The 13,718-nt window shown below is 38.5% G+C and overlaps 1 protein-coding gene across 9 annotated transcripts; it reads right to left on the bottom strand.

Moving 5' to 3' along the window:
• Nucleotides 1-6,188: 6,188 nt before the first annotated feature.
• On the bottom strand, nt 6,189-13,683 carry apom (apolipoprotein M). 9 transcript variants are annotated; one of them, XM_018740730.2, is made up of 9 exons: nt 13,507-13,575; nt 12,188-12,312; nt 9,903-9,962; nt 9,628-9,674; nt 9,120-9,190; nt 8,402-8,527; nt 7,677-7,775; nt 7,450-7,504; nt 6,189-7,191 (listed from the first exon to the last, which is right to left on the bottom strand). In XM_018740730.2, the coding sequence occupies exons 2-8, from the start codon at nt 12,197-12,199 to the stop codon at nt 7,476-7,478; spliced, it is 444 nt and encodes a 147-aa protein (XP_018596246.1). In that variant the 5' UTR covers nt 12,200-12,312; nt 13,507-13,575; the 3' UTR covers nt 6,189-7,191; nt 7,450-7,475. The 9 variants fall into 9 exon arrangements, with proteins under 9 accessions (XP_018596246.1, XP_018596245.1, XP_018596244.1 ...); XM_018740728.2 differs by lacking the exon at nt 13,507-13,575 and adding an exon at nt 13,605-13,683 and having other exon boundaries at nt 6,190-7,191; nt 9,628-9,770; nt 12,188-12,278; XM_018740724.2 differs by lacking the exon at nt 13,507-13,575 and adding an exon at nt 13,605-13,676 and having other exon boundaries at nt 6,191-7,191; nt 9,628-9,770.
• Nucleotides 13,684-13,718: the final 35 nt, after the last annotated feature.

The following is a 13,718-nucleotide window of genomic DNA, read 5'->3' as shown; positions in this document are numbered from 1 at the left end:
CTTCAAGTTTCATTTGCTACATACGCAACCATACTTACGACGTGCAGTGAGATATTTTTCCGACTCTCCGTAGTACAGATAAATAAGGCAATACAAATAAAATAGAAATTAGAAACGTACTAGAGAAATATGAGGAATATATAGTGATGAAACTAGGATAGAACAAATAATAAAATAAATAAGTCCAATATTAAAGGTTAAATAAAAAGTGCAATGTGTATAATATTGTGGGGAGGGAAAAAAAAGGGGCGCATCGGGTCCTGCCTAATTCAAATGAAATAGAGAAATAACTGGTGATTATTATACAGAAATCTGTCTGACAGTTGTCCTTTGTCATGTGGGATATTAGTCTGGTCTCCTCCGTTCTTGCTCTCATGAGCAACTTGAATTCTGTGCAGAACTGGGTGTGTTTTTAATTGGGCCATTAGAGAAATTCTCATTGAGTCTCCTGCAGACCTGTTTGGCCCATGTGTTGTCATGGGAGCTGCATGCCATAACACAGCCAAAGAAAAAATACAGTACGTGCATTAAATGTTGCACTCATTCACAGATTATGTTAAGGTTGGCCGACTAAATTGCACCTTTGACTTGGAAATTTTACTAATTGTTAATTCTGAACGCTCACCTTCATGATAGTCTGCAAACATGAATACTGAACACTCGCTTATCCTGCTATGCGCAATTGTCTGTACGTGTGAATTATGGGTTTTACCATCAACATCATCTTATCTTCATAAATGTTTCTCAAAAGACTTTGATAAATATTAAGTTTCTGGAGCTTTTGAATTGTTTAGCGGAATGTTAGATACGTGCATGCAATCTTTCATTTGGAACACTTAATTATGTCTTACCATTAAGTCCCAATATGTTAATTATGATTAATTTCTAATAACATCAGCCAGGAAGTGTTTTTGACAGGTAACAATAGATATGGTTTAGTCATCAGATGGTGTGGCCTTCTTTCGATGTCTTTGTGACGTATTTAGCTTTATAACAACAACATCTTGCTTTGGCGTCATGTTGTGTTGTTGATGCTGTGTACTGCCTTCTTCCTGCGTGTTTCTCTCGATTGCATTATACACAACCGCACAAAATACATCACAGATTTTCACAGACCTTCCTTCTTTGAATATGCCCTACAGCAGTTCTTTGTTTGCCGAAGAAGACCGACGAGCTAAACAACAAAGTGAAAATACGAAAATACGTACAATTCTTTTGCAGTATAACATCACGCCACTGTTCCAGAGCATGATTGTATGGGGATATTTAAAGAGAAGCAGATCAGAATGTATCTGGACAACCTGGGTTCTGTTTCCAAGAAAGAATATATGTTTATTGTATTTGGATTTTTATAAACAAATACATCAGTATATTGTGGTTTCACAAGGTTTCTCTTGTAAAATTGAAAAAAGAACAAGTGGTGATTTTCTTCACTGCTTTTTTTCTAATGGTTTCACTTACAAAGAGCAGGAATTTACCCCTTGGATGCTGACAGTTTCATTTCTCTCTCTCTGTCTTGGTCCCAGTTTTTTCACTGTTGGGATCGTAGCGGTACTTTTGAAATCTGTCTGCAAAAGCCTTTCACTCCTGATGAACATCGACACGGTTTGTTTATCACACAGTTTTTGCACTGCAGACTATGCAGAAATTTCCTTTTAGAGAAAAATCCCTTCTGGTCTATTTTTCAATTTTAATTTTCACTTGTGTGTGCCGTGCATGACCTGTGTGGTGTGTGTTTCAATATGAAATTTATATCAATCTACATCAAAGTTTTTTAGATTTTGGTATTTTTTATTAACTGAATTAAATTCATAAACTTAATTATATTGTTTCTTCTTTTTTATTTTTAATGCAGCAGTATTGGTGTCTTTTACTATGATTAATTGGAAGTACATATTGCCCTCTTTCAGGTCATCTTCCCTAAATGTATAAATACTTCAACAGTGATTTTTTTTTCACAACTGTTGTCACTTCTTTTAATCTGATGAAGAACACTGATAATTGCTGCTGCTGCCTTTGGACCCAAAGGTCGCAGGTTCGAATCTCACTTCCGGCTGCAGTACCCTTGAGCGAGGTATTTACCCTAAATTGCTCCATTACCCAGCTGTATAAGTGGGAAAATAATTGTAAATAGATTAACATTGTAGGTCGCTTTGGAGACAAGCATTAGCTAAATTAATAAATGTGAATGTATATATTGGGTGGCAGGGTTGCACAATGAGCAGCGCTGCGGTCTCACAGCACCTGGGTGGTACTAGGGGACGTAGGTTTGATCCCTGCTTAGTCTGTGTGGAGCTTGCATGTTCTCCCTGTGTTTCTTCTGGGTGCTCCGGTTTCCTCACAGTCCAAAGACACGCTGTTCAGGTTCCCCGTGGTGTGTGAGTGACGGAGAGAGTGTGTGCCACTGATGGATGGATGAATGACCCATTAGTGTATCTAGCAGCGTAAGTCACCTTAGTGACTAAAGTGTGTGGGCTGATAACACAACATAGAGTTCATTGGAAGTCGCTTCGGGGAAAAGAGTCTGTTAAATAAATAAATGTAACTGTATATAGTATCCATTTCCTAATTCTGTTTCTGCATAGCAAGTGACTGACCAGATGATTGTTTCTACTGTGTCTATAAATAGTATTTTTAGTAACTGCCTTGGACTTTTTCATATTTACAGTTTAGTAAAATGTTTGGATTTTTTTTCCATTTTGACATTATAGAGTACTTTGGCAGTGCTCATGAGTAGCAACAACTCTCAGTTAAGTATATCATGGCCCATGCTGTAACACACACTGGCTGAAACCGCTTGTCCCGAGTGAGGTCACGACAAACCGAAGCCTAAGCCGGCAACACAGGGCACAAGGCTGGAGGGGGAGGGGACACACCCAGGAGAGGACGCCAGTCCGTCGCAAGGCACCCCAAGCGGGACTCGAATCCCAGACCCGCCAGAGAGCAGAACCCGGCTAAATCCGCTGCATCACCACGCACCCTTTCCTGTAACACAATACCTTGAAAAAGTCTTTTATACACACTATATGTGCTGTTTCAGTCTTTCTTCTTATGTCTTGGCCAACAGGTTTACTGACTATTTAGAGTATTTTAATGCCTTTATTTATTACAGAGATTTAGTTCTAATGTGTCTCACTTGGGTCTTTTGTTATTTTTACTGATTTTCCTCATATCTTTGCAAAGCATTTTGCAAGTTCTAATATTTTTATACATGTGATGATTTTGCTTTTCAAAAACACAAACGTAAATGTGCTTTTAAACCATCTTCGTGTGGCTCATATTTTCTGATTCCTCCTATTGCTTTCTTTTTACCTGTACCAAGCATTTGCAGGTCAGCACTGTGGTGCAGTGGGTAGCACTGGTGCTGCGCCATTCGTACGTAGACTGTGGGTTTGGAGTGTGGGTTTGAAACTGGCTCAGTTTGTGTGGAGTTGCTATGTTCTCCCTGTGCTCCTATGGGCTTCCTCTATGTGCTCCAGTTTTCCTCACAGTCCAACGACATGTATTTCAGATGAAATGAAGATTCTAAATTGCCCTTAGTGTGTGTTCATCAGTGAACGAGTGTGCACGATTGTCTGCAATGAACTGACATTTCATCTAGGGTCTACCATACCTAATGCCCTACCCTTCCAGCACAGAATCCAGACCACTGTTTCCCAGCATTAGACAAGTGGTTATTGAAAATGAGGAAAAAGAGCATTCCAAAAATTGAAGTTACAGGAACAATAAAATCTGCTCAACATATAGAATATGGCAAAAAAGCTGATTAACAGGTAATGACCCATGTGACATTCCTACTTTAGGGTACATTTTTTTGCAGGCTGTACAGAGGAACACATGAAGAAGTTTGAAAGGCAAAGGACTTCTAAAACTGAGCAGCTTCAAACACCAAGGGGGAAACTTGCTGTAGCTTTAATAATAGCTAATTGATCCAAATAGTAAAATTGAGAAAAAGTGTAACTTAATATACATTACTTTGGACAAAACCATGTGCTGTGCAAATGAACTGAGGGATAATTTCATTTATGCAGTAAATTCTAAATTAGGGGCTTAGGCAAACATATAAATCTCATTAAGAATCATTAACCCATCAGACTGAAATTACGTGCTTCAAAAACAGTATGTTGTCTTTTTTAAAGCTTAGGGATGGCCAGGACCTACAAATTGGAACGGGGAACTCATTTCGCAAATCTGAGTTCTAGCAAGGCCTTACAGACCAGCAATAATCTTGCTCTAAATCACAGGCTACATCCTGTGCATTTTCATTAAGCTCAGTCAGTTCTTGGCAGCATGGTGCGCCCACCTTGTTGTCACAGTATGGAGGACTCCTTTTTCAGGACACGCGCAACTTCCGGCACGGAAATGTATTCTTTCCATTTTCACTCCCTCTGGGTAGGTTCTACAGCGATGTCTGAGGGGCGAGACGCAGGGGAGGTATTGGCTCTTCTTATGCAAAATCTGTTTTTAGCTTCCCTGGTTTGACAAAGAGGGGAGGAGGGGTTTTCCCCCTGCAAGCGGGATTTTGGCAAGTGTGGGTGTCACCACCCTCACACACTCTCCTTTCATTTGCGTCTGGGCAGGTAGGCAGTCAAAGTGCATTTTTTAATGACAAAATCCAAGGGGATTTATTATTATTATACTACACTTTATATCACATGACATCAGCATTGCATTTGAAACCTGAGGGCCCATTTAAATCTGGCTAATTATGCACTATACATATCAAAACATGTCCAGCACCGTTCAGGGCAAAAAATATGATACAAAGGAAATGAGTAAATGTCTTACGAAATACATTCCATGGTGGCACAGTTTATTCTAAAGTAAAGTTGTTAATCCAAACATGACTCTGTAACTACCATTTCAATGTGCATTGCTCTTTTATGCTTATGGTTCTTGAGTTAGAGAAAGAAAATTCTTATTCATGACTGTAGTTTGTATCTCATGTAATGCAAAACGGCCTTTAGCAGCAGGCAACATTAACTTTATTCCCTTCTCATTAAAAAATAAAAAAAATTTAAAAAATCACATCAGATGTTTTGTTGCTTTAAGTTCTGGGATTCAAATCTATGTGTCAAATGATCAGCTTCACACTGAGATGCAGGTTCTTACAAAAAAAAATCTTCAATAAATTTCACAGAGGTAAATACATGTGCAATTAAGTTTATTTAACAAGTTTAAGCCTATTAAGAATAAAGCAACACTTTAATTACACTCATTAATACATGTTAATATTATGTTAATAGTACAGTTGCTCCCCGACATATAAACGATCATATCAATTACATTAAACTTTAGAAGTATTAGGTATTTACCTTTTCAGAAAAAGATAGCTGGAATACCAATTCGAATTGCTGGAAAATGTGAATAGAAAGCTATACTTTAAGTTTTTCAAGAGCGGAAAAGGTGTAAAAGAAGCAAACAGAAGGTGAACAAGCTGTGGACGATCCTCTGCCCTCTCTACATCTACCAATTTTGAGACAGTGAAGTGTTCCTCCATAATCTGCCACTCCATGTAATACCTCCAGCTCTAAGTTGATGTGCACTTGTTGTCTAGGCTTCAAGGTAAATAGCCTACAACTCACATTTATTAAAGATGTCTTACAATTATCCTTCTTCTGGTATTAGTGAACGTCTTATAATGCGTAAGACAAAAAAGGAGATTAGGGAGCTGCAGGTGTGCATGATCACCCTGCTCTAGCTCTGGGCAGTCTTTATCGTGCTTTCTTATTGACAGTGTGTTATTAATATTTGTGCCTGGGGACTCCAAATACACAGGTGTGTGCACAAGGCATCCTGGCTCAGCAGGTGGAGGGGCTGTCTTCTCCCTCATTGTGCATGACCTGCTGTACAGAAGAGAGAGAGTCTGCAGCAAGAGATAAAGAAACACAGATATAGGCAAGCGATTTTTGAATTGCAGTCATGCGCCGCTTAACAACGCTTTGCTTAACGACTGACCGCATATATGGTAGTGCTCCCATAAGATTATAACGGAGCTGAAAAGTTCTTATCAACTAGCAATGTCGTAACCGTCGTAACGCAACGTTACTCATATGTTCATGGTGGTTCTACTGTAAACAAACCTACCGCACTACCAGTCGTATAAAAGTATAGCACAAATAATTATATACAGTACATAATACTTGATACTCATAATAAACACCTATGTTACTGGTATTTACTGCACTGTACTTTTCATTGTTATTTTACAGTGTACTCTTTCAACCTGGTAAAAAAATTTACTGTAAAACAGTATGCTGTGTTATGCCGGCAGCAGCGTCAAATCTCGTGTTTCTGCATCTCTTGACTGCATCGAGGCTATGCCATCTTGGTTTGTATAAGTACACTGTATGTTTGCACAACAACGAAATTACTTAATGACACATTTCTCAGAACATATCCCTGTTGTTAATTTTCCGTCTCATTCTGACATGTCTGTACCTACAGTATACATTCAATCTATTATTAAGCCATTCTTACTTATATATCTAGACCTATATACCTGTGTACTTTTACTGTTACCATTTGGATGCCCTTCTTGCTCTTCTATGTTATTCTGTGATGTTATGCTGTCTGTCTTGTGTATTGCTGCCCACTGGACCAGGGGAACTGTATTTTGGTTTTCTTGTGCATCTGTACTCTCGAGGTTATGGTTAAGGTTAGAATTAGACCTTAAGTGTGGATTGACAATAAACTGAACCGTGAATATTAGTAAAATACTACTGCATATAGAGTTGATCACAAGCCTCTCAGCCGCTCCATGTTATACTGGACTTACGAACTTTTTGAATAACAATCCAACTCACGGTCCCAATTAAGGTCATAAGTCAGGGAGCAACTGTACACATGATTTTTAAAATACTTTAAGGATATCAAAAAACAGCCCAATATAGTTAAAATGTTTAAAAGTGGGTCAGTTTAGGACAGGGCATTGAAACACTTAAGTGCACTTTCATGTATCGCGTTGTCATAAACAATACATGTCTTGTACACTAGAATCTAACATGTAATAAGAGAAACAGCCTTTCAAGCTAGTGTGCTGGGACAATTTTTTTTACACAATTAACAGTCTGAGCTGTTCAGAATTATTAATTTTTTATTAACATTAATATGCATATTTAAATTCTTTGCTTTCTTAGATTTCTGATAAGGTCACATCGTTGCTGCAGTTTCTTCTTCACTTTCTGGTTTCTGTAAAAGATTGAGGGGTAGAAAACTAGCAATTACAGTAACTATGAATTGACTGACTAATTACCTGAAACTGTGTGGAGTAAAGGAAGGATGCAAGTTTGGGTGATGTTGACAATGAAAGGGATTAAAAAGTGGAGCAGAAAGGACTGGAGGAAGAGTATGAAACATACAAGGATATGGGAGCAACATGACCAGAATGGAAAACAGAGGACATGCAAGTGCAGAGCTATACATGTGAGTGTATACATTACATCTTACCATTCTGTAGAACCAGGAATTGAGATTTAAGCTGCTCCATCGAGTTGACAATATTCTACAGAGATGGAAAATATTTTTTACATTTAAAATGCTATTACATTTTATTTTGGTGTTGTAGCATACTATTCATTGTTGATTTTTCCACCCTTTCCATTTAATTCTTCTCTCTCTCTCTACTTAAAATGCTTGCCATTTAAAATGTCAGTTCAGCATTTCCGAGAACTAACCTCTTTCTTGGGGCATGATAAGAAAGTTTTTCATTCCAAGGCAGGATGTCTTCGCCTGAAAATCTCTGACCAGCTCAGTGCTGACAGAAGTATTGCGAGCTGGAGGAAAAAATAAATAAATAAATATATACATAAATAAACATGGAGATGCAGAAACTGGGAGAAAAGGCTGAGACAGTAGGTAGGGGAATGTGGCTCAACTGGATAGTGACAAGGGAAGTATTGGAAAAGAGAGGACATAAAAACTGTCATATGTAGACAGAGCAAAGAGCAGAGGAAATAAAGTGGTAAAGTTGGGCAGGAATTTCAACAGAAGTAGCTGAATGAAAACATCTCTCTTCCCTCTAACACTTCTAGATAACATTAGTCTATTATTATTTATAGAATATAAGTTTTTACATTGGGTTGGAATGTACCTGGAGGTTGCTGTACAATATCCCACACAAAAATGTGATTTCAGTACACAGTAGGTGACATTTTGACTATGTTTTTTGCAGACTGTGATACACCCAACAGTCATAGGGTGTTCAAAGACCTGGATGAACAGAAGTGTGAAAAACTGTAAATACCTGGTGTCAAGGGCTGACATTATATAATTAACAGCTAAAATCAGCAACCAATTTGGAAGTACTGTTATTATTCTCAGTTGCTTTTTGACCATTTTAAACAATGTGTTTACAGGCTGATAGACCACACCAAAGTGAGGCGTATGAAGGTTGTCTGACCATAAAGCAAGACTCTGTTCAAAGGAGTGTTTCCCTCCAACTCTGGCTCCAGTTCCTGGAAGAGGATGCAGTCAGTGCAGTTGAGCCACTGTCCACTCCACACCCAGCTGTGTCTCTCCGGCCTGCCTGGACATAGCAAACAATGAATGGCTCACTGGAGCTGGACACATGTTACAAACCGCAAAAGATAGGACTCAGTAATGAAACCAGGATGGCACCAAATCCCTGAACACAGTGAAAACTCTGTGATAGAAACTCAACTATCAAAAAGTCATGCTATTAATAATGTTTAGGGAGGAAATAGAAACAGGAAACTCTGTTCATTTTTATTTTTGTACTTAACGCACTTAAATCAATTGGGTCTGTCTGTGTCATTGACCAAAGGCCAGCTCTCAAAGATACCTATATTAAGACTCTGACCAAGGAAAGGGTGTCAAGTGCTTTAGATCACTGTTAGCAACATATTCTGCATTAAATAACTGGAAGGTGTATTTTTGTATTTATTTAAGACATAGTACTGAATTGAAGAAATAAGCAAGTTTTTCGTGGATGTTTTAATCTTTACAGTAAAAGTCATTTTAGTACATTGCAATGAACAATGGGCAAAAACGTGTAAAATCTATGGTGTTTTCTGTGTGTGTGTGTGTGTGTGTGTGTGTGTGTGTGTGTGTAATTATATGTGTATGTGTGTGAGAAAGAGAGGGAATAAGAAACATACCCTCAAGTTCCAGATCTTTTCTGCCTTGGCGAATGTGGTATGTCCAGTTTTTCTTTAAGCAATAGTCTTCACTGAAATGGAATACTCAGTATATAATTTTATAGTTTTAACATTGAACACTGTTAACACAACTCATAGAAATCCAGGATACTACCATTTACTCGCCAGTCTTCCTATTAAGTAGCACAGCAAGAATTCAGACAGAACTCTAAAACCAAATAAATTTTGAAGTAATATATAAGAACTTCTATAAAACAAGAGCATACCTATTTGCTTGTCAGTGGTCAAACACTCATATTATGCACTACTTACTACTTAGTTAATAAAAGGACATTTGGGAGCAATCAGGCATTTTAGGTTTTTATTACTACTGAAAATGATCATAACCAAAATCTGAAATTATGGGAATAACTATAATAATTTGAAAATAACTGGAAAAAACAGGCCTTGAAACCCCTTTGGCCCCCTGCTGCAAGGCCCTCATCCATCTCAGACCCCCAGATCTCACACTCGGATGGCGCCCATGAGTAGGAGTGTGTTGGCATCTATGGCCTCCTGCAGGAGAGCGACGGTATTGTCCATGGACTTGTACATGGCCACGTCAGACTCCCTCACGCCAACCGCAGCAATGAAGTACCAAGAGCCTAAATACTGAAGAGTTGACATATTCAAAGTGGAGGGCAGAACTCACTTTTCCCACGTTGCTCACACATAAAGACATAACACGGTCATTGAGAACATCACAAAAAACATTAGACGTCCCACCTTTTAATGATTGCTCACCTGCTTAGTGTTAACGCTGCTTGTGGAGAGGATCTCAGGAAGGGAACAGGGCCAGAGTGACTGTAAGAGCAGACCACACACGTACAGAACGAATGTCCATATGTCATTCATCATACTGGTCACTGTCCAGTAACTAGAGAGACAGCAGCAACTGCTGATTATCACTCTTTCTTAGTGGGGCTTCCGAAATGTGAGTCATATCTTCAAATCCTATTTTTTCAGGTAATCATTAACTTCTTGTTTGTTTTTATGGCTGGCCGCCCACATACGTGTCTTATTTTTACGAAAATTTGAGGAAATATAAAACCCCCTCCTACTCCTCACTCACTCAGTCTTTTGACTTGCTTTTCCATTTCTTTCTTGCAACAACTTTTCTTTTATGATAGAAGCTGTTTCAGGTAAAAGTTACCATGAAAGATTTAGGTGCCTTGAACCAAGGTCACACAGGTCATGGAAAGTTAAAGTAAATGTTTATTGCATTTGCTTTTTTCCATCTTGGTCTATTGAAGAGTTCATACTCTTACAGATCTCCCATTAGTACATTTTATATATACTGGGACAGTTTGTTGTTTTCAGGAAGATTGTTCAAGAGAAAAACTGCTGAATTATCAATTTTCCCTCATTTATTTGCACACTTATTTCAGAATCAGAACGAGCTTTACTGCTAAGTATGTTCACACATACAAGGAATTTGTCTTGGTGATAGAAACTTCCACAGCACAGACAAAATGACAGTGACAAGACACAGATGAGAAGATAGGATATGTGAATAAAGGATAAAAAATATATTAAAAAAATATAAAGTACACAATATACAAAAATAGTCACTAGACATTATATGTATGTACAGGTATGTTCTATATAAATGCAAGGGAATGTGAGTAAGAGATATGATGTGATAAATAGATATAACTGTAAATATAAATAGCAGGGGGTGCGGTGGCGCAGTGGGTTGGACCGCAGTCCTGCTGTCCAGTGGGTCTGGGGTTCAAGTCCCGCTTGGGGTACCTTGCGACGGACTGGCGTCCCGTCCTGGGTGTGTCCCCTTCCCCCTCCGGCCTTACGCCGTGTTGCCGGGTAGGCTCCGGTTCCCCGTGACCCTGTAAGGGACAAGCGGTTCTGATAATGTGTGTGTGTGTGTGTAAATATAAATAGTGTTGTGTATTGCACTGGTTTACTCTCTGGGGGGGATTTAACTGTTCATGAGGTAGATGGCCTGAGGAAAGAAACTTTTCTTGTGCCTGGCTGTCCTGGTGCTCAGTGCTCTGTAGCGCCGGCCAGATGGCAGAGGTTCGAAGAGGGAGTGGCCTGGATGTGAGGGGTCTAGAATGATTTTGCTAGTCCTTTTACTGACTCTGGACGAGTATAGTTCTTGGAGAGCTGGGGGGGTGTGTTTTACAGTTAATTTTTCAATAGAAGGATTTTTGACAAGTGGAAATTATTTTTTGTCACTGTTTCATTACAGTGTAAAATGTAAATGTTTCTGCTAGTTACATTTACTCATTTAGCTGACACTTTTCTCCAAAGCAACTTACAATGTTAAGGTTACAATTATTTACCCATTTATACAGCTTGGTAATTTTACTGGAGCAATTCAGGGTAAGTACCTTGCTCAAGGGTACTACAGCCGGAGGTGAGATTGCAATCAGCAAAGTGCAGATCCAAAGGCATCTGATCTAACCACCCAATACCAGCTGCTAATTCAAAATTAACAAATATAAGTTATATTACATTATTGTAAGAGGATACTAGCATTTACTCGCCAGTTTTCCTATTAAGTAGCACAGCAAGAATTCAAATAGAACTCTAAAACCAAATAAATTTTGAAGTAATATATAAGAATTTCTATAAAACAAGAGTATACCTATTTGCTTGTCAGTGGTCAAACACTCAGATTATGCATTTCTTACTACTTAATTAATAAAGGGAGCTCGAATCTGCGACCTTTGGTCCAAAGGCAGTTGTTCTAACCACTATGCTACCAGCTATCCCAGTAAGTACTTAAGCATTTAGCAAAGATACCTGAAGCATTACTTCTGTTTTATTATATTCACAATTCTTAATGTTGTGCATGATTTATACCACATTGGTTCAGATATGTTACTTTTACAGAAACCATTTCAATTTAAAAATTAAAACTGGGACCGGATATATATTTGTAGTTCTGTTTAACTCAAAAGTCACTTTTACCATGTTCCAATCAATAAAAGATAACTAATACAATCATATCTTTAGCAAGTTAAGTTCTGTAAAAACCTCAGAAAAAGCTGTACTCATTCACTCACCCATTGGCCCATATCCCTTGTTCAAGTGTGGGCTGCAATGGTCTGGAGCCTATCCAGAAAACCCGGGGCACAACACCAGTCAGGGTACCCTCTGGAGTGGGCACCAGCCCATCATAAAGAAAAAGCTATAATAAATAAAACATACTCTGTAATGCTGTCATCTACTCTTTATGAAAAACCGCTGGTCCAACGCAGTGTTGTGGTGTATGGGGGCTCTCCTGATCGTCGGAGAGAATACACCCCCCGGCAACACTGCCACAAATCTCTTTTCAAACACTTCAAAAACACATTCAAATTAAAACGCCTAAAATTTATGAAAATAAAAATGAATCATTTCCATAACCTCCCATTCAATGCCGTTGTCTGATTGATTTATCACATAAGAACGCCCTGCGTTTGACAGCTGCGGCCCACTTTCAACTTCACTACCGATGTCCTTTATGGGTAAGCTTCTCTAAATATCTTGGATATGGCTATGGAAGATAAAAATATTTTGTAACACTTTTCATTTTAGCTTCAAGTTCCATGGGTTAAAACTAATTTAGAAATAAGAACATGTCTCTACAAACCTATTTAGTTCAGATTGTTGAGCAATTCAACCCATGAACATGTGCAGTGTTCATGCTGTTACTGATAACTGAATTCAGGAAGAGCACACAGAAGCTTTAAGCTCCATAAACGCTCTCAAAAGTGTGTGGAACAAATTGTGTCCTGCAGAGCTGGGTGAAGCTGCTCATATTACAAACAACTGCCGAGTTTGTTTTCTAGCTATTTCTTTGTGGGTTTTTGCTGCCAACTAAGGGCGGGAAGCGGAAGTGCAGATCGTTGTCACTCTGTAGCAGAGAGAGATATTTGCAACACTGAAATATTACCAAAATAGAACGGAGAAGCAGAAGGAAACGTAGTAGGAACAGAAAACAAGCTGGGGAATGTTTGTATATTCAAAAAAAAAAAAAAATCATAACACGAAAGTTGTACGAGTTACAAGTGTAGATAATCCACGGGTAATAAGTAATTATTTAACGTTCATGCCCTTTAAGTTAAAGTTTAACAAGTCACAAGTCCGTGAAAAAACAGAACATTAATTTAAAATAAGATTTTGACCACCCGCATGGCGTAGGACCCAGTAAAACATAGATTAGATACACTGAAGTTTAAGAAGTCATTTTTATTTATTATAATATTAAGTGTAAAAAATGTAGTGTGTGTCGTTAATTGTCATACATTTGTCTCATTTTTACTAGTCATCTCTTTTTTTTCTCTCAAACCACATCCAGTGTGACGTTCTGTAAAGTGTTGATATAACTGTAGATATTAACCTTATCAGCCCATCGTGTCACCGCTGCGTACACTCTTCAATTTTTACTGTGAGTGGAATTACAAAAAAGTAGTAATTACACAGGTTTCAGGCGCTCACCACAGACGCTCCCGTCGCGTGCTCCTACGTCACACGGGTCCTTGTCGCAGCATGGAAATAAAAGAAATAAACACCCGGAATATGGAGTAGCAAACGAGTGAGAACAAACTCTTA

This window comes from Scleropages formosus, chromosome 18 (genome assembly GCF_900964775.1).
Source record: "Scleropages formosus chromosome 18, fSclFor1.1, whole genome shotgun sequence".
NCBI lineage: Eukaryota > Metazoa > Chordata > Actinopteri > Osteoglossiformes > Osteoglossidae > Scleropages > Scleropages formosus.
This window is presented reverse-complemented; position numbering and strand designations above follow the sequence as displayed.